Source organism: Alligator sinensis, unplaced genomic scaffold, assembly GCF_000455745.1.
Source record: "Alligator sinensis unplaced genomic scaffold, ASM45574v1 scaffold1204_1, whole genome shotgun sequence".
Lineage (NCBI taxonomy): Eukaryota > Metazoa > Chordata > Crocodylia > Alligatoridae > Alligator > Alligator sinensis.
The window spans coordinates 848,516-867,357 of NW_005842412.1; the positions used below are offsets into that span (position 1 = coordinate 848,516).

The following is an 18,842-nucleotide window of genomic DNA, read 5'->3' on the forward strand; positions in this document are numbered from 1 at the left end:
TGGGGTTTGCAAGTTCTTACCCAGTCTAAAAGCAGGTAGCAGCACTTGGCACACGTGGTCACACATAGCATTGCAATGCTCGCATAAAATCGTAGAAAATTAGGGTTGGAAGGGACATCAGAGGTCTAGTTCAACCCCCTGCTCAAAGCAGTTGAGTTGTCCCATTACAAAGTGAGGAGAAGCAAAGTGGAGTCTTTATTAGCCAGGGGCCTAACTTCGGAGCCTGGGCTTCAGTAAACCTGCCATTGACCGCTCCAAATATGGTATATACAGGTGCTTGCTTATGGGTGTTGAGTCCAGCAGTTAACTCCCTGCGAAGGCCATGCTTTCAAAATCAGGTGGATTTCTAATTAGGAGAAGTCACTGTGCCTAATACAAACATATGGCTTAATAAAGCAAGCCTCTGAAGTGCTTGCAAGAGGGACACCAGTGCAATTGAATTCCAGGACCATCCCCAACTGGATCATCCCAGCCAAAGCTTTGTCCAGCTGGACCTTAAAAACCTCTAAGGATGGAGATTGCACCAGCTCTTTGAGTAGCCTGTTTCAGTGCTTTACTACCCTCCTAGTGAGAAAATTCTTCCTATTATCTAACCTAAACTTCCCTTGCTGCAACTTGAGCCCATTGCTCCTTGTTCTGTCATCTGCCACCACTGAGAACAGTCCAACTCCATCCTCTTTGAAACCACCCTTCAGGTAGTTGAAGGCTGCTATTAAATCCCCTCCTCAGTCTTTTCTTCTCTAGACTCAATAAGCCCAGTTCCCTCAGCCTCTCCTCAGAAGTCATGTACCCCACCCCCCTCACCATTTTTGTTACCCCCCGCTGAACTCTCTCCAATTTGTCCACATATTCCCCTTTGTGACTGTTTTCGCCTTGTGCAGTGATGGGGCAGTCCATGTGGCCAGAAGCAAATCCCTACAGCTAGATTAAAACCACAATATTGGCACCAGCTGTCTCAGAGCTTCTGAGTTTGGTTCAAAACTGAACCTTCCCCCAGTTTAGGGATGTGGATCTCCAGCCTAGAGGTTGTGGCATTGGAGCCTGGTCCCATAAAAGTCAATGGGTGAGGCTGCTTTTCCACTTACGTGACTTGTGACTGGGGTCCAACTTCTGATCTGAGGTTAGTGTCTGCTTTATGGGGAGCCAGCAGCGTGGCAGACACCCGCTAGGTGCTGACATGTTGTGCGTAGGGGGCTGCTATCCTCTTTTCTGTAGCTCAGGCGTGCTTCTCATCAGGGGATCACTAATACTGCAAAACCAAAAACCACCCTCTGCAAAGCGTGGCCAAAGGAGGAGGCAAAGGAAGGGTCTAAATATTGATTTCAATATTTATTCTGTGATTAATATCACAATTCACCATAATAGTTGCACTATTTGTCATCCGTTTAGATGAAACGCAGTATAATAAAAATGATAGTTTCAGCAAGTGAGTTTTTGCATATATTAAAATGCAGACTCTTACAACAGCAACAAAAATGTGCAATGGCCTCCCCTTCCCCAAAAGGACCGAACCAAACCAAACCAAACCAAACCAAACCAAACCGAAACTAAACAAAACCCTTCTGCTGAGGTATTTAGTCATGCTACTCATTTAACAGGAGCAGGGGAAGAAAGACTCTCATGGGTATAGCTTTGGACGCCCCTGCACTGTTTCGTTGTGGGGAACAGGATCAGTTCAGCGGGGTCCGGAGGCAGTACTCACTGCAGTCTTCACACTGACTTCGGCAGGCACTGGGTAGAGCCCTTAAGGACCAAACCTGTTCCCGTTGGCAAAACACCGATGATTTCAATGGGAGCAGGATCCAACTTTTTAACGTCTGATCATGTGAGGTGCTGAGCACCTTGGTTTTCTACCTGGACCCCTCAGGTTGGAGCCCCCTGAGGGGCTGGCCTGTGAGCAGATCAGGTGTGCAGCCCACTGCTGTATCAAACCACAACGCGAGGAAATCAATCCTTCCTTGGCATTTTTAACCACTTTTTTTTACGTCTTCCTTTTCTTCCATACCTTGTTCCAAGCTAAACAAGGATAAAAATCTCGTAGACCACCAAAAACTGATACCACATATCAACAGAGATGGTGAAATGTCAAGCTTTAAACATTTATTACTCAGATGATGTATTTTATAGCATACAGTGGTGCTGGATGTTCTAGAAACAAGACAGAATTGTCTCGGAGAGTTATCGTCTCCCGCGTTTAACAGTCACTGAAATGCTGAAAACAATGGCGGTTTTCTTTTTCTCTAGTAGGAACATCTAGACTGTCCCCCCCCCGCCCCCCAAAAAGTATTTTTTCTTTTTTTTAAAGCGCTTAGTTTAACAAATACGATAAATGATTAAATTAAAAATATTGCTTTTCAAATGCAATAAATACACTCCCCTGCCTCCCCCCCCCAAAATTAATTGTTAGCGTAACTGCATTCTGAAGGAAACCACAGCTCCTTTTGTTTTTGACACTGGACTTGGAAAAACTTGAGTGTTATTTTTCCTGAAGATCAGAGAAGTACCCAACTGGTTGGGATAATAACTAACTGAGAAGAGCAAAATTAGTGTAAATCTATAAAATACCCACAGGGGAAATAAAAAACAAATTTAAGATTTTGAGAGACTTCCAAGTGAGGGATACTGTAAAAATAAGTATGAAAATAAATCATAGGGTCTTCTGACAATTTTTCTTTCATAGTCATTCATCATGCCAAGAATAGATACTAATTAAGCTCCTTTGGCAGAAGAGAGAGATCCAAGCACATTGCTTACTTTACTGGTTTCACCCCCTTCAGGCTTCACCCTTCATATAAATGAGTTTTCTCCAAACAGTGGTGAAGTTTCATGGGAGAGAAAAAAAACAAGTCACACTGTGGAAAACTAAATCCTTCGGCTCGGAAATAATTTCACTAGGAACCAGTCTAATCACATGCCATATAGACTCTGGGCAGACAGCTAACCATGCTCGAGCAGAGGACTCCACAAATCTGTTCTTCATTTGAGCTCTCCCTCTCCTCCTCCATCCTGATGGCAAATGTAGTTGCTGTATTGTTCAGAAAACATTTTGTGCCTGCCCAGTAGCATCTCAGGGGCTTTCCAACACCGTTGCTGCTGGCCTCAACCTGGATCTGCTGCAAATTGCAAGTGAGGGGATGTCTCCCAAGGGAGAAAGCAAGACCATTTCAATGGCTTGTGTATGAAGGGGGTGATGCTCAACTGGTGTAAAATGCCATCTCTGCAAAGAAGCTAGTCTGACTTACACCAGCTGAAGTTTTGCCCCAGTGCATCTAACTACCCTCTCTCCACTCTGAGCTGGTTTAGTTTTCAGGGAACAAGTCTGTCAACTATTTTTACTGAGAAGAGCACAAAGGTGGATACTTCCCATTGCCTAACAGAAACAGAAACAGTTGCTCATACTCCTTCAGGAGGTTATTTGATAGACACTAAAAATTTGCAGTCTTTAAAGAAAGCCAAAAAAGCTCATGTTGAATTTTTCTTACAATGAAACACAAACATGTAAAAACCAGTCCTCTGCTTTACAGACATCTCATGGATTCATGATACTGAATCCAGCTACCTCTCTGGTACAGGAGTCTCCCAACACAGAGCATCTTATAGGATGTTACTTACACCAGTAAGATACTGGTGATACTGGTGACATCTTCACATCCAAACGGCGGGCAGTTTCCAGATATTCTAGAAACCTGGGAACAAAAAATTGTCACCAACCTTAAGACTAAGAGCAAAGCTATGTTGTGCCGTTTCCTTCATTCCCTAGCAATACTGTTCAGTGGTTAGTAACATCACATGTACATCTGACAGTTACTCATGGACTTTAAAAAGATAGGATTGGTGGTGTTTATAATTCCAGGGGAAAAAAATACATTTTCAGTCAACATTTAGATTCACATATATTGATGGCGCAATCAAAATATCAAATTACAAAGCAGTTAATGGCAGAATGAACATACGTTAATTAAATGTTGGATATAAATCACAATCATTAAAAAGATGGATTCCACATCACAAGTAGTTTTTAGACATTGTCCAAGGAAGGTTGGGAGAAATCCCAGAACTGCAGAACAAAGCAAGGGGCCAAATCCATTAAGCCAGTGTTCCTGGGTTCAGGGCTGCAGGTAGAAGGCCTTCTCTATTAAAGGAAAGCAATGAATAAACCTTAGGGTGGGCAGTGGGGAAGCACTTAAACAGAATGACTGCCACGTGGCTTTGCTTTGCCTCTTAATGCTTCAAGAAAATTGCCAGCAACTAGGTGAGAATTCAAGGTCTTGGGAATGCAATATCCAGTTCTCCTCTGGGGTTTTCCATTTTCTTCCTTTGATACATTCAAAGGTCAAACTGGAAATGGTGGGATACTATCAGGTGGAAGACACAAGCCACATAAATCGGCAAGCTTACTGGTAGGGCCTGGAGGAATAGGAGGTGAGGACGGTGGTTATCAGAGGCACTAGTACTCCAACCTACCATCATGTTTGATCATGGTACGTGTTTCCCATTAGGGCTCGGCTCGTGCCAGTCTTTTTGTCCCCACTTCCCCTTAAAAAAAAAAAATCAAAACTAAATCTAATTCCCGCCCCCTTTATTCTGGAACAACGAGCAGCAACTGAATCGGTAAAACTGCTTAAATAGTGATGTTGAGTGGCTCACAAAGCAAGCCAATACTCAACTGCGTACCAGCCACACATTGGAAGCATCCGTGACACTAGATCAACCTTGAAAAATTCATAGACATTTGGGCTGGAAGGGACCTTGGGAGATCATTGAGTCCAGCCCCCTGCCCCAAGGGCAGGAAGTCACCTAGGGTCAAAAGATCTCATTTTATTCATCCAGGATAATTTTCTTTATTTAAAAAAAACCCCAATCTTTGCCTTCAGTCTGTACCATCCTGATGAGAAAAGGGAACGTAGATTTTCTGCCTGGAGCCCTAAAAAACTGTGACAATTTTGTGAGGCTGTACTCCGTTCAGTTTTAAATGATCGCTTCTTCCATATCCCAAGGAATGGGTCCTCAAGGAGCAGACGTTTATGGAGGGTTTTGAGTCAAAATATACAACACAGATGCTTATAATGTTGCTGAACCTTGTTGGTCCTATAAAGTCCAACCTCTCCTGACTATCCGAGACACAACATTCATGCCTCTGTTATGACAATACTTCTCGTTTCCTGATGTAACTCAGGGAAGAAGTGCTAGCTTGCCAGTCGACCCTGGTCAATCCTAGAACAGAAACCAATCTTTCTAGAGAAGCCCAGCAACGTTAGAGAATTGTTTCACAGTTGAATCATGGATTTTTCTTTCTTTCTTGGAGACATTACAATTGAAGTTCCTGTTTCCTGCTGTTTTCCCTTGCTTCATATGTGCCTTCGAAAACACCCAGCCGACCATCAGCTGAAAAGTTCAAATAGTTGCGAATCATGAAACAAATCTCTTCTCCTCCTGTGGCATTTTCTCTGTTGGAAATTTCTGCCCTCAAACTTGGCTTCCCACATGTAATTTTTTTCCCTCAAGTCACAGACGGATCTGATTTTCTTTTACGCCTCCATAAAACATCCTGAACATCCAAAAAAGATCTGGATTGAATCTTTATTCATCTCAACAAGCTGGCAGAAATTAAACCTATTGGAAGAAGGGATGGGTCTCAGTTGCAGAGCTTAGTTTCAGATCTGCTTTGCCCTGCAGCTGCTGGTGGTTTGGATCTGGGGGCTTGTGTTCAGGCCTTGTTTTTAATTAGGAATTGTACTGTTTCCATGGGGTGGGGTGGGCCTGCCATATCCGTATGTGTTGTCATTACCAGGGGAAAGGAAAGTAAATTGAATAATAAGAGGAACGTAGAGAAAAAAATGGACTATGCCACTACCCCCGACATATTTCAAGCAGTGAGCAGTAGCCCAAACCACAAACTGCCTTTTGGAAAATAATTTGTGCGTGTTATAAACACTGAAATGGATTTCCCAAGAGTGTTTTCTAGACCTGTTGCAGCAATGCAATTGTGCGAAGATTATACAGGAATTACTGATCACTGCCTGATCCATCTGATGCGGGTGGCTATGGTCAGGTGTCATGTGAATGGGAGGAGGGTCATCTATTCTAGCTTCACTTTCTAGCTTTCCTCTGTAACGTGCCCTGAACAAATACAGGGAAATTCCTCTCTCCATTTCTGTTAGACTTCGTCAAGTAAGCACCAGAAGTGATTTAGTAAGTAAAAGCATCAATAAAGAAGCAAATAAGGAAACCACCAAGCCCTGACATCATTTCCTGGTCACCGTTTAGGAAGTGAAGTAATGGCCTGGCAGTCCCTCTTTACCAATACAACACTGCCAAAATAAGTGACTTCAAAGCACATTTCAAATGCTGGACCAGAAAAGAGTTCCGTCTCCAAAAATAATCCAAAACTAGTTAACAGGTCTTAAAAGTGTGGTTAAAAATGCTCTGACCCCAAACAAATAAATACCACACTCTCCCAAATCACTTGCCTTGCCTGATGCATTGGGAATTAGATCCTTAGGTCACTACGTGCTTTCTGGGCAGCACTGAGCATCCACAAGGTCCGTGGACTTCACTGGAAATTAAAGGTTTCACCCCGCTGCAGGATCAGGCCCCAAGGAAGGGTTTAGTGGGGAGCTTTGCTCGTCTCAGAAATCACACACCTGGTATAGCATGGAGTCTTTATGAAATCAAGGTCCCAAACGCTCAGAAGCTGCCGTCTCTGCCAAATTTGCACGTGCTTCAAAACTACTCCTTATTTTAAGACTGTCTCAGCCTAATAACACATGCTACATACATACTGTTTGCCTTCTTCCTAGTCACCTCAAATCACTGGTCTCTCTCCTCCCTGTAGGCCTGACTGCACAGGGGAAGTTTTGAAAATGCTTCCCCCTTTGTCCAGATAGCTCAGGTTCATTGGTGTCAGCATCACTGAGAGCCTCGGATAGATACAGTTCTGTATCCGCTAATCCTAATCTAGTCAATATGATGCTTACATTCCTGACGGCAGCTTCCCTATACAGGGGCTCACAATGTCTCTAATACTAATAAAACTCGTCTGGGCAGGCAATTTGGGATTGAACGGGGAACCCCGAAGGCTAAAAGCATGAGCCACCACAGCTTTAGCTAAAGACTCATCAATGTTCCCTAGCTGAGGGTGCACTCCCTGCGGACTGGACACTCGATGGACACGGCAATTCAAATCCCACACAAGCCACGTATGTGACACCCTCTGTTTCGACTGACACACCCAGGATTCAACTGGAGACCCCCGTAAAACTAAAGGCATCAACTGTTGCATGCAGGTCCTTTGCTGGGGCTGTGACAGATTCGTAGCCTCACCGGACTGGCCACACATGGACAAGTCCAGTGGGGTGGGCCGCCTCCTTTTGCTACCTCCAACATCTGTCTCTAGACATTCATATTGCTCTTCTCCTAACACTTATTTTGGGGAAAGAAACACACCACGTGGAGCACACTCCCCCCAGGAGTTACACTGATTAAAAGACAGTCCTTCAAGGGATGCGAAGAGCGGGAAGCCTCACCTTTCTAGTTCCACATCTATGTAATACCAACCTAGACACACTCATTAGGAAACTTAGCTAGTCAGAAGCCAAACTAGAAACCTATATTTTTTGGCTTTTCTTTTTTCTTTCCCTTGCAAATGCCATATAACTTACTGTCCTCTATTTACTGGTTTCCAAAGATGAATTTCAAGTCTTCATTTCCCCCCTCACCCCGTATATTATTAGGCCCAACTATAATGGGCCAGGTTTAACTGTATAATTACAACTGTGACTTTAATTACAATAAAGCACTCTTTAAACAAACAAACAAAAAACAAACAAACAAACAAACAAACCAAACCGGAGCCTAGTGTAGTGGATGAGGGATCTCGAGTCTTTAACGGCAACAGCGAACGACTGCAGAATTCCTGCATTTCTGAGAGTTCCCAGCACAGAGCACACGTTTTTCAACTACCGTAACAGGCTACTGGCAAGATGACTGTGGCTAGGGTACGTCTAAAGTGGCTTATTTTATTTTATTTTATTTTGTTTTTACTTCTCCTTTTAATTTAGCATCTTTGTGTGAGCCACTCACGGGCTCACATCATAAAGTTGTTTTCTTGTTTTAAAGTTGATAGCAACTGTTCATTTAAAACAAAGCAAAACAAAAGAGCAAAGAGAAAGAAAACCCAGTGCAAATAAAAATTCAGCTGGTGTGAAGTCCTAGTCTAGCATCAGATTTTGGAGGGCATGGGTGGGGGAGAAAAAGTTGAAGACAAGAGGAGGGTAAAAAAAGAAAAAAGAGAACGAAAGCTCCGCTTGACAAAAGCCGTCAATTACCAGCGTCTGGAGTGGAACGTGTCTTTCTTTGTCCTCCCAAGACATCTGCTGCGCGGTGTCTCCTGCCAGTTGGCCAGTGCAAGCCAAGAGAATGGTGTGAAAACAATACTCGCCTGCACTTCCACTCGCTTTTCAAATTCTCCGTGTTCTTTTCTGAAGCCAGACAATGACATGGTGGGATGCACTGCTGCATGAGCAATGGTTTAATAAAAGAAACCTAAAACAAAAACACGGCAGGGAAGAGGGCTGGCACTTGGCAACACAGCTGAAAAGAAACATGCTTCTCCCCCCACCCCCACCCCATGAACATATTCTTAAGCATGCTGGCGTTTTGTCTTCTTAGGTATTGAATCGTAAAGGGTCTTGGTTCTCCCTCTCCAGTAGCTGATCAATTTGTAGCACAGTCCTTTCCTGTTTCCTTTTAAGGTGCATGTCTTCTTCCTTCTCCCCACCTCCCTTCCTTCTCAGGCTGTCAGTTTCTGGATTGTCTTGTTGTAGTACTGTGTAATGGTGGGCGTCAGGGGGTTCCAGTTGTTGGCGTGCAGCTCAATGACCTCGAGGAGGAGGGACCGTGTCAGCATGGACTCCGAGGGGCACAGCATCTTGTCGCGTGCTATCGCCAGCAGCTCTGTCATCATCTCGGGCAGCTGCTCCTCCAGCAGCCGGCCTGTGCTTTGCAGCTGTCAAGAGAGAAGGGTCAAAAGTTGCGTGTTAAAGTGCAAGTCGCCACGCTGGCTTTTATTATTGTGGAGTTTTAAAACTCTCCTGGTTGCAACGAAGGTGTCAGCTGGGGCTTGTCAGGCTTGGGGGGGGGGGGGGGGGGGGGGGGAAGGAAATAGGCAGCCCGGCCAATCAGAGCAAGGCTAACAGAGGATCTATCACTTTGTGGAGACCCTCCTGGAAAGCTCGCCTGCTTGCAAATAAGCTTGTAAATTATTAAAGAGGAAAATGCAGAGCTACATGCAGGCATATGGCACCACTGAAAGAGTGATGCTTGCCGTAGAGAAACACAGTAGAGGAGCTACAGATGGTCTGCTGTTTGCTGTCATATAACAACTCCCAGGCTTGTGGATACTACAGTGAATGGCATTCCACAATAAGGAGAAAATATTTGCCTACTGGGGCTGACATCCAAAAGTGCAGCCATCTTTCCAGCAGGCAAAGGCTTCTTCTCCATTAGCACCTGCAGCTGAAACATGAGGGCAAATCATCAGGCAGCCTGACCAGCCCAGGTATGGGTACCAATCCCACTGAGGTGCCTCTTGCCAGGGTAGCACCTGCAGTTTAGACCTTGCCTACATACAGATTTGCACCAGCGTAACAAACGGCACAATTCTGTTAAATGGCAACGGGTTTGCATGTGACTGCCCTAACAACACTGAAAGCGGCTTGTTTAAGTCCATCTTAATGCTGTATAAAACAAATAAAGCTAAACCCTAGTAAGTATCTGTGTGCAACCCCGTCCAGGTTTGATTGAGAAAGGTCTAAAAATACACTCTAAGGCCGTGTCCAGATGAGCGCGGCCATGCGGTATGTGGTGCTGCTGACACGTCTGCCGTGCCACATACCACGCATTCAGCTATTCTTTGTGCTGCAAGGTAGCAGCATGGGGCAGGGGTGGGGGTGGAAAAAAAAACCTGTGCAAAAAAAAAAAAGCAGAGCAGCGCACACGGGGGCATTGCGCTCCATCCAAAACTGGAGCCTGGCTGGCTGGTGCCACAGACCGGCTGCCGGCCAGGATCCGAGCAGCAGGATCACCACTGCTGCATCCCCAGGAGGTCCCCAGGTAAGGCTGCTGGGGCTAGCCCAGTGCTGGCCCCAGCCTCCCCCACCCCACCTGGGGTAACCTGCTGTGCACCAGAGGGCACGTGGCATAGGCATTGCTCAGGGACATGAATTAGTGGCATATGGTGTGCTGCTGCTTTTTGTCCCTGGGGAAACAAACGTTCACGCTTGTGTAGACATGGCCCAAGAGTATTGGCACAGAAACAAGGTAATGCAAGGGAAGGTAGGGTGTGAATTGATGGTGAATCAGCTATTCCAGTCAACTGCCCATGTGCTTGCTTTTACATCATAATCAACCAGTGTGCTTATCAACTGTCGTGGAGTGGCTGATGTGCTGTAAATTCACATGCCATCTTATCTGGCAGCAGCTTACTCATGTGCCCACACCCGTATTTAAATCAGTGCCAGTTTTTGTACAGCCAAGGCTCAGGCTGAGGATACAATATGAGCCTGCAAAAAAGAGAAGTTGGGCCTTAGCCTAGATGAAAATACACTCATTTATATCCATATATCTGTACACGTGTTTATATGCATACACACATGTGATATACTTGTGTGTGTATAAATGCATGACTCACTACCCCACTAATTGCTAGATCAAACATTTCAGACTGGCACAGTCTCTCTCCTCGTCTCTGTTTTACTCATTTGGTGCTCTAAGGAGGTCTCGTGTTAGTAAGACTCCACACATTGTGAAATAATATGTGCTAGACCACATTTGCTTATCTGTTATGAGATTCTCAACATTAAGGCCAGGTACAGACATTACATTTTTATTGGTATAAATGATCGGAAAATGGTCTATACCTGTAACAGAACAAAAATTCGGCACGCAAAAGCAGTTTATACCCATAAGAGAACAGAAGTTCGACACACGCAGACTGGTTTAAAAATGGTGGCGCCCAGTCTAACAATGTGTGTTCTGTTCATTACTGATCTAAATTAGGCTGCTTACAGAAAACTACGTAACTTAAATCAATTCTGCCCTGGGCTTTTTGAATGTACCTAGCTTAATAAGGGTGAGACACTTAAGAAACACTGGCTCATTCATGAGGAGAAGGAAGATAAGTCTTGTAACAGCTATTTTGCAAAGGGAGAATTAGATGTACAGAAGTCACTTGAAAGGCACTTGCCTAGTCTAAATTCACACAAAGCCCAAGGCAAAGCAGGGACTGTCTCCAGAATACTAGACCTTGCCTTTGCCAAGACATATCAAGATCATCTCTAATTACAGGTGGGGCTGGTCTGTTAGTAAAGTTGTTTGAGACTTCCTCATAGTAAGCCTGTTGCTTATAAAGAAGGAGCAAGTAAAAAGGATTGAAATGAGAAAAAGAAAAGGGAAGTCCTTGTTTTTTAATAACAAGATCACATACTATTTTTCCCATCCTCAGTGCAGAGGATGGACCAAAGCTGGGGATGATCTTGGACTGTGCAGTGACAGAGGCTGTTAATAGCACCCCTGCCTCATACTGCAGAGGTACGGAGGTATAAATGAGGGAGAGGACTGCAGGGAGAGAGAGTCTGTGTTTAAGGCAGCTCAATGATGCCTTGGAGAACTTATTTCTATTCCTGCTTTTGCCACAGAGTGCCTATTGGAGGCTGGACACGTCACCTTTTACAGGTGTTCACTATCTGTGCATTCCTCATGTTCTGGGTGCCCAGCTAGAGACTTTGAGGTCTTACTTGCAGAAGTGCTGAGCACTCACGGTTGCAATGGAAGTCAGTGGGAGCTGTATTTTCAAATGCTAGAAAATATTAGGTGCTTTGAAAACACAAGTCCTGAGTGCCTCAAATCAGGCACCAAAAGTACTGGAAACTTTTAAAATTTAATCTCTCCATGCTTCTGTAAGCTAGGGATAATGAAAACCCCTAATTTCCAAGAGGTATTGTGAAAGTGAATTCACAAATGAATGTAATAAACTCTAACATGACAGCAGTGAGCGTGACTAAAAGGTCCATGAGGAAATTCCCAATGCTGTCTCCAGAGCAGAGCTTGAATAGCAAGAAGGAGGTGAGGCATGGGGTCGCACCCTGAATAGGGAAGAGGAAACAAAATGTTGAACAGTGACTGTGCAGACAGAAGTGCAGGTCCCAGCTGTAACTTGGAACGATTTGTGCAAACTGCTCTGAGTTACAACGTGCGCCCAGACCAAACGAAAGTTCACGGTTGGATCCAGGGGGAAGGGGACTGGCTGGGAGCCTGCAGCCAGACTCCCATAGCCAAGACTGTAGCAAGCGGGGTGGTGACTGGGGTGACTGCCTCAGGCGCCAAAGCAAAGGGGCACCAACAAATACTGCCCAGCAGGGGCAGGGTGCAAGACGGAGCTGTGAGTGGCTGATTTGGGGGGGCGCGGGGACAGGGGAAGGGCAGCTCCTGCCACTGCATGCACTCCTGGACAAGCATGGGGGGGCATGTGCCCCCCGGATCTGTGTGTGGAGTGAGGGCGGGCAGCCGCTGTGGGCTTTGCTTTGGGCACCAAACTTCATTGCTATGGCACTGCCTATAGCAATGCTCAGGCCTCTCCGCCAGTGCTGGCTGTTTTCAGAATGAGAGTGGGAAAGGCAGCGGAGGGAGCTCGCTCTTGGGCCTCTCCAGTTGGTGCTCCACTACACCCAGCCCAGCATCCTGGGGGGCTGAAAACCCCCCAGACTGAACTCCCTCCACTCCCTTTTTGGAAACAGTGACAGGCTGGGAGCAGAGCAGACACAAGATACAGAAGACGCTACATTTTGAAACGTCTTTATCTTGTATCTCATGCAATGAGGGGGTCAAATTTTCACCAGATCCGCCATTTTTGAAGCTGTCTGCAGCTGTGCACTTGTGTTTGGTCACAGCTATAAACTACTTTCTGTGGCCAGATCAGGCAAAAATTGTCACTTCTGTCTGCACCTGCATGAGGTGGGGGTCCAGTTGAAAAAGCAGCATGCAAATAAACCACATACCCCCAGGTAAGACATATGCCTTGGTTGAGGAAGACAACAAGAAGAAAAAAGGTTTCTTCTCTTAACCAAACTGCTTAGAATTGGTTTCCTTGTTTAACACATGCTAATTTGGGGGGGAAAAGGGAGTGTGCTATGTGAACAAACAAATTACCTACATGAGGACAATGACCTAAGGCCACACACAGACTTAATTCTTGTATTTCCCTAACATTTTGAGTATCTGACTTTGCAGCCTTAATCACGTGTGTTTTCAATGAAGGTTTTTATGTGTAATATAAAAAATCCAGCAAGGGTCCATTTAGTAGCATGGCAGCATTTGTGTGCCATGTGGTGACTTAAGAGATTTCTATTTAAGATTCAGGGCCTCAGACCGGCTGGAGAATGAGAGTGCTCTGTGTGTGCCTGAGGTGATGTCTGTCTAATCTCTATGGGATACTACAAGGTGCTCTGTGTTTGAGTGATGCCTGCCAGTCAAAGCGCTGCACTATCCAAGGGGTATAAAGCACTGAGTTAAAGCAGCAGCACACAAGGAGGAAGGAATAATGAAGGACTGAAGTAGGGAATGAAAAGGGAACAAATCTTGAGGCATGGAAAATAAACCATCCCAGTGAGACAGGTAAGGGGAATATTAGTTTCTGAGCAAGAAGTGTCTGCTCTACCTATGTCGTGAAGGGGGAAATGGCTGTAGCCCTATCTTAAGACAGTTCAGTATCTCCTGGAACCATGTTCTAAGCAAGAATCCGGTGCACAGGCAACAGGACTTTGAGTGAGTTTTGCATCCACATCCAAAGCTTTAGCTTGGCTACTGAAAACAGTAGATGTCCTGTCTGCACGAGATGCTAGCACTGTGTAGCAGGCAGGGACAACTGTGGTGTTTTTATTCCTTTGCATATGTTCATTTATTGTACTGTGAACAGGACCTTTATGAACACAAGTGTAAAGTGTGAAGGGGCTGGGGAACAGTCTTGATACTCTAGCTGTATAATGATGCCTCCAGGAACTGCAAGCCAATGCTGGCCATGTGAGGCACTAATTCAGTCCCGACTCCTGGGAAGAGTGATACCTACTGAATAGGAACCTCAGGCTGGAAAGGACCTTCAGGGTCACCGAGTCCAGACCCCGGCTACTGTAGGCACCAAGTCATATACGTCCTTTCGTAAGCTTATGAATCACGAGTGTTACTTCAGAATTTCCCCACCCAGCGCTGGCCTGGCTTGACTATACCAGTATTTGGCTTGTGAGGGGAGCACGTAGTACAAGGTAACATAGGCTGAAGGACCCAGTCTGCAACACTCAAGCATGAGGAAATACAGCTAATGATGATGTTATCATCCCTGTTCTTAGAAAAGCAGTCATGGGAGTTTTGATGACCACAGGTGGTGAGGATCTTGGTTTTACACCTCTTCCTGGGTCTCTCGCTCAGTACAAGGTGACGTGGCTGCAAGGTTTCAAAGTTCTTTTTGAGAAGTTTCATTTTCAGTGCGGTGTCTCATTGCAATAAATACCAACGGGTGCGTGTAGATGTGCAGGGCGGCATGTAATTACAGCGGGTCGGAGCAGAATGGATGAATCGAGTCTTCTGGAGTGTGATCATAAGCATACTCAGGCAGCCTTGGCGTCTCATGTATTCAGCATCCCTGCACTTAAAAATGGCAGTGGAGGGGGGGTGCTTTAATTAGTTTAATTAATAAAGTGCCTTCGCTGCCATTTTGAAGTGTGGGATGCTGAATACATGAAACACTGTGGGCGCTTTAATTAGAGAGGCTACCAAGAGCTGCTTTAATTAAAGCACACCCCCCCAGGAACACGTGTAAAGACCCAACATATTAAAAAAAAATACAGTCAGAGGGCCTGATTGTCCACCTCTCAGCTCTTGTGTCACCACACGCAGAAGAAGCATAAAGGAGGTTAAAAAGCATTTCCATTCTGACTTTGTGACATTTTAGTGCCACCTGGCACAGGTGGAAACAATGGCAAGAGGCGCAGTGGCTGGGGCTTTAGGTCCAGACTCTCAGGGATTTCAAGAGCTCATTCCTACCTCCATGGAACAGCAAAGGACAGCGTCTTCTTTCACATCCTGAGATTGCAACAACTGCAAAAGAGGGGGAAAAAACAAAACAGAAGGAACAGTGAGGAAAGTATGCCCTTTTCCTATTCTCTTACAATACTTGTACTGCCAGAATGCTTTTTCTAACTTTCAGCTTGCACTGACTTTACCCCAGAAGTAAAAGAAGGAAGTATTGGGATGGAAGGAAAAAGATATCTTTGGCGTAGATTAAGAGGAACAAGGACAAAATGCAGCAAAATAATATAATCAGCCTTTCTTCCCATGAGATCAATGAAGCAAAACAGAACATACAAGTTTTAGAGCAAAGACTTTTAGGTAAGTTTTAACGAGATAATGGTTAATTTTATGATGTAGGTAACCGTACAGAGGGAAATGCACATAACCCAGGCTGCCCAATAGCAGCTGGATGATCATTTTCAGCCTGTACTAGAGAAAAGCTATCGATGCCCTTACCAACCCAGAAAGCACTGGGAACCCTAACGTACACCTTGGACCTCTCCATTCCTGTTCAGGACCAGTATTTTGAACAGGCACAAAATCACAAGGCAGCAAAGCACTGCCTCTTATACAAGAGGAATTGATACTACTCCTGTTATCCTGATTTTGTACTGACTCACTTCACTGATACCAGTGCAACTACTTCCAACTGCGAACAGAAGTCACTACAATGAGATTAAATTTTCCTCCTAACTCACTAGTGTGGACCAGCGATGGGGAGATGGATTTTCACTGGGCTCCACAGCAAATTTCATCTCCTTGGCATGAGAACGAAATGCATCAAAGCAGAATGCTATCGCCAGTACTGGACCTTGGTAACGTGGTAGTTACATTTCCCACTCTGTTCCCCAACAGGCATTGTTAGCACTACTCCTGGACCCTGCTCTTCCTTTTCTATTCCTATCCCAAACAAGAACCCTCCCCCCTCCCCCCCTTTTTTTTTAATTTATAGGTATGTGTAACTTTAAAGAGAAGCCCAAACCCTTATATATCCACAGGCCATGCATGGTGTAGGGACTCCGAGGGCAAGCGTCCACAATAAGCTAAAGAATGACCTCCTTCAGATGCTTCCCAGCAGATTCTTCGTCACATGTTTCGAACCGAGGGTGCTTTGTAAGGGAGAGGCCGCTCTATCCACCAACGTCAAAACTGAGGGTTGTTTTAGTATCACCTAGTTCAGGGCACATGAGTCAGGTCCCTCAAAAATAATCATATTGGTTTCAAAGCAGATTTAAAAAAAAAAAAATTTATTTCTTTTAAAACTTGATTTCTGCTTTATAAGCTTTCATGTGCACTCAGGTTACACTTTCAAGCTTTTCTTGACAAGCATAAGGGGTAGACATTTAGGTGTTTTTTATTTGTTTAGTGGAAGCTGAGCTTCTCACTTAATTACCCAACTGCATGAGCTGGAGCTTTATGAAAAACTCCAAATGTCATCAGACTTATGATAAAACCACAAGAGCTGGCAGCATCAGTGTGTACGCACAGAAGCTGCACGTGTTCTGCTTTGTCAGTTTAAAAATGATTTCAAGTCAGGTAAAGCCTTACATGGGCTCTAGTATCAATTTAAAATAGAGTATATTGGTCCATTTTGTACCTGTCGATTTATCAGTGCAAGCAACAGTGATCTACATCAGATTTATATTGATTTAAGAGTGTCCATATTCAACGTTGCACAATGTTATTAAATTGGCTTTCAACCAGTATCTTTTGTTAAGCTGACTTTGACTGTACAGACTCACTCTAAGAACTCATATCTGCATTGGTAATCTGCCTTATCTTTTTTAAATCTCACCATCTTTTCACCCTCTTTTGCATTTAATCAGATGGATTTTTTTGTTTCTAGGATTTAAGTGGAAAATACTGGGTGAAAAGAATGAAACAAAAGGCCATAGCATGGCTTTAAAGTTCTCTCTCTCTTTTCTTTCTCCTCTTTCTCTCCCTCTCGCACACACTGGACCTTGTTTGCTTTGAAGATGCTGTTTATAACACCTAGTTCATGGGTTATATCTCACATCAGCCAAAGGTTCAGCCAGGCTTCTGAATGCTCACAGCAGTTCTTCCAAGTTTATCTTTTTGCGGAGTTGTTTGGAAAACGTTAGTTAAGTCCCTGCCACATACATGCTCAGAGATAAGTTCTCATAAACAGTTCACAGATTCTTCTCAACCGTATTCCTGTTTTTTAATAAACCTAAGAAAAATCATTTCAATTAGGGATGACCATAAATAAGCAGTAGCCTAGAAATATATTCCTTGGGTAATTAGCAGAGACCAACTTCCTAGCACAGGATAAAATTGGGTTGCAAATTCACAAGTTCTCCTAGTTTTTTTTGTTTCTGTCAAATGAAGACTGTAGAAGAGTGATTGTAGAAATGGAGGCTTTATATTTATTTCCTTCTGTCATTTTATCTAGATTAGTGTGGGTCAAGCTTTTTAGCAGGCAGGCCACACATTACACTTGCACCCTCTGCAACTGCCACTCCGATCCCCTTCACAATCTGCTGCTCCGCTTTCTGCTCCCAGCTCTGTGCTCCCTGCCTGATCTGTTGTTCTGCTTTCTGCTTCCTCCCCTGTGCTGCCTGCCTAATTTGCTGCTTTGCTTTCTGCTCCCTACCATATCTGCCACTGTGCTGCCTGTCCCCTGCACAACCTGTGGCATGGATAACCTCTGTGTGTGGCATGCCACATGGAGACTCTAAAACAAGGTAGGAAAGACAGAAGTTTGGCTTTACCTGCCCTGTCACTTTGAATGGTTAACAGCATGGGATGGTTAATGTGGCCTGTGTCCATATACAACTCAGCTAATTTTCAGTTAGTGACTATGAGTCTTAAATTCAGAGGTCCAGACAGGTCTTTATTCACCTCCTTCCATGCAGAGGTTCCTTCAAGTACCTAACATGACACAATGTTTTGCTGGATAAATGAGACTACCTGCACAGCCCTCAGTACAGAGGGCTGGGATAACCCAGAGGGCATTACCTTATGTGTGGCTGGTGCCATCCTGCATGCATGTCCCAGGGCATTATAGTCTAGCTGCCCAGATTTTCCTAGCATGCACTGATACAAGCCCAGTTAGGCTCCACAGGAGATATGAATGCATCAACACAGTCCAGTCTCAACAGAAAGGCTGCTGCTCAAGCTGTGCTTGTGGTAAGTGGATCAGGGGGCACACTTGAACTTCAGACTTTGGTTTCACAGAAGTGAGATACGTCCAAGCTGCAGATCCCGCAGCAGGTGAATGGTGCTCACCTGAACACCTCGTGGTCTAGTCCCTACCCTCAGATCTAGACACGTGTCTAGATTGACTTCACTTGCCCTTTGACAGCCTGTGCCATCTGAGTGTAGCATATAGACCATACACAATTCAGGGCTAGGGATGTCGCACCAAGGGTAGAAATGGAGAGAGGTCTCCTTGGGCTCTGCTCCCAGCTTGCACCTCCCACCTCAGCTGGCCAGCTGGGGTTATACAGTCATCACCAGTCACATCTGGCCTGTTTAGCAGGAACTGCTGAGACACTGTGGGTGTTTATATACATGCTACAGGAGCGGGGAGGGGAGGCGTTTTAATTACAGCAGCTCTGAGAGCCACTCTAATTAAAGCACCCAGAGTGTCTCATGTATCAGCATCCCCATGTTGAAAAGGGGGCGCACACAGTTTATGACACTGCTGTACTTGGGGTGTAGGCAGGACTAGAATAAGATCTGGCTGGAGCTTCCAGAGG

The 18,842-nt window shown here is 44.9% G+C and overlaps 1 protein-coding gene across 4 annotated transcripts in view; it reads right to left on the reverse strand.

Annotated features, from left to right (window-relative positions):
• Positions 1-1,341: 1,341 nt before the first annotated feature.
• The window catches only part of CTIF (cap binding complex dependent translation initiation factor), a 325,604-nt gene continuing 308,103 nt past the window's right edge, over positions 1,342-18,842 (reverse strand). For all 4 annotated transcript variants that reach the window (XM_025211551.1, XM_025211550.1, XM_014522921.2 and 1 more), the window contains 2 exons: positions 15,094-15,147; positions 1,342-9,007 (listed from right to left, as the gene is read on the reverse strand). In XM_025211551.1, coding sequence (XP_025067336.1) covers positions 8,792-9,007; positions 15,094-15,147 — 270 coding nt within the window. In that variant the 3' untranslated portion in view covers positions 1,342-8,791. The remainder of the gene's footprint in view (positions 9,008-15,093; positions 15,148-18,842) is intronic.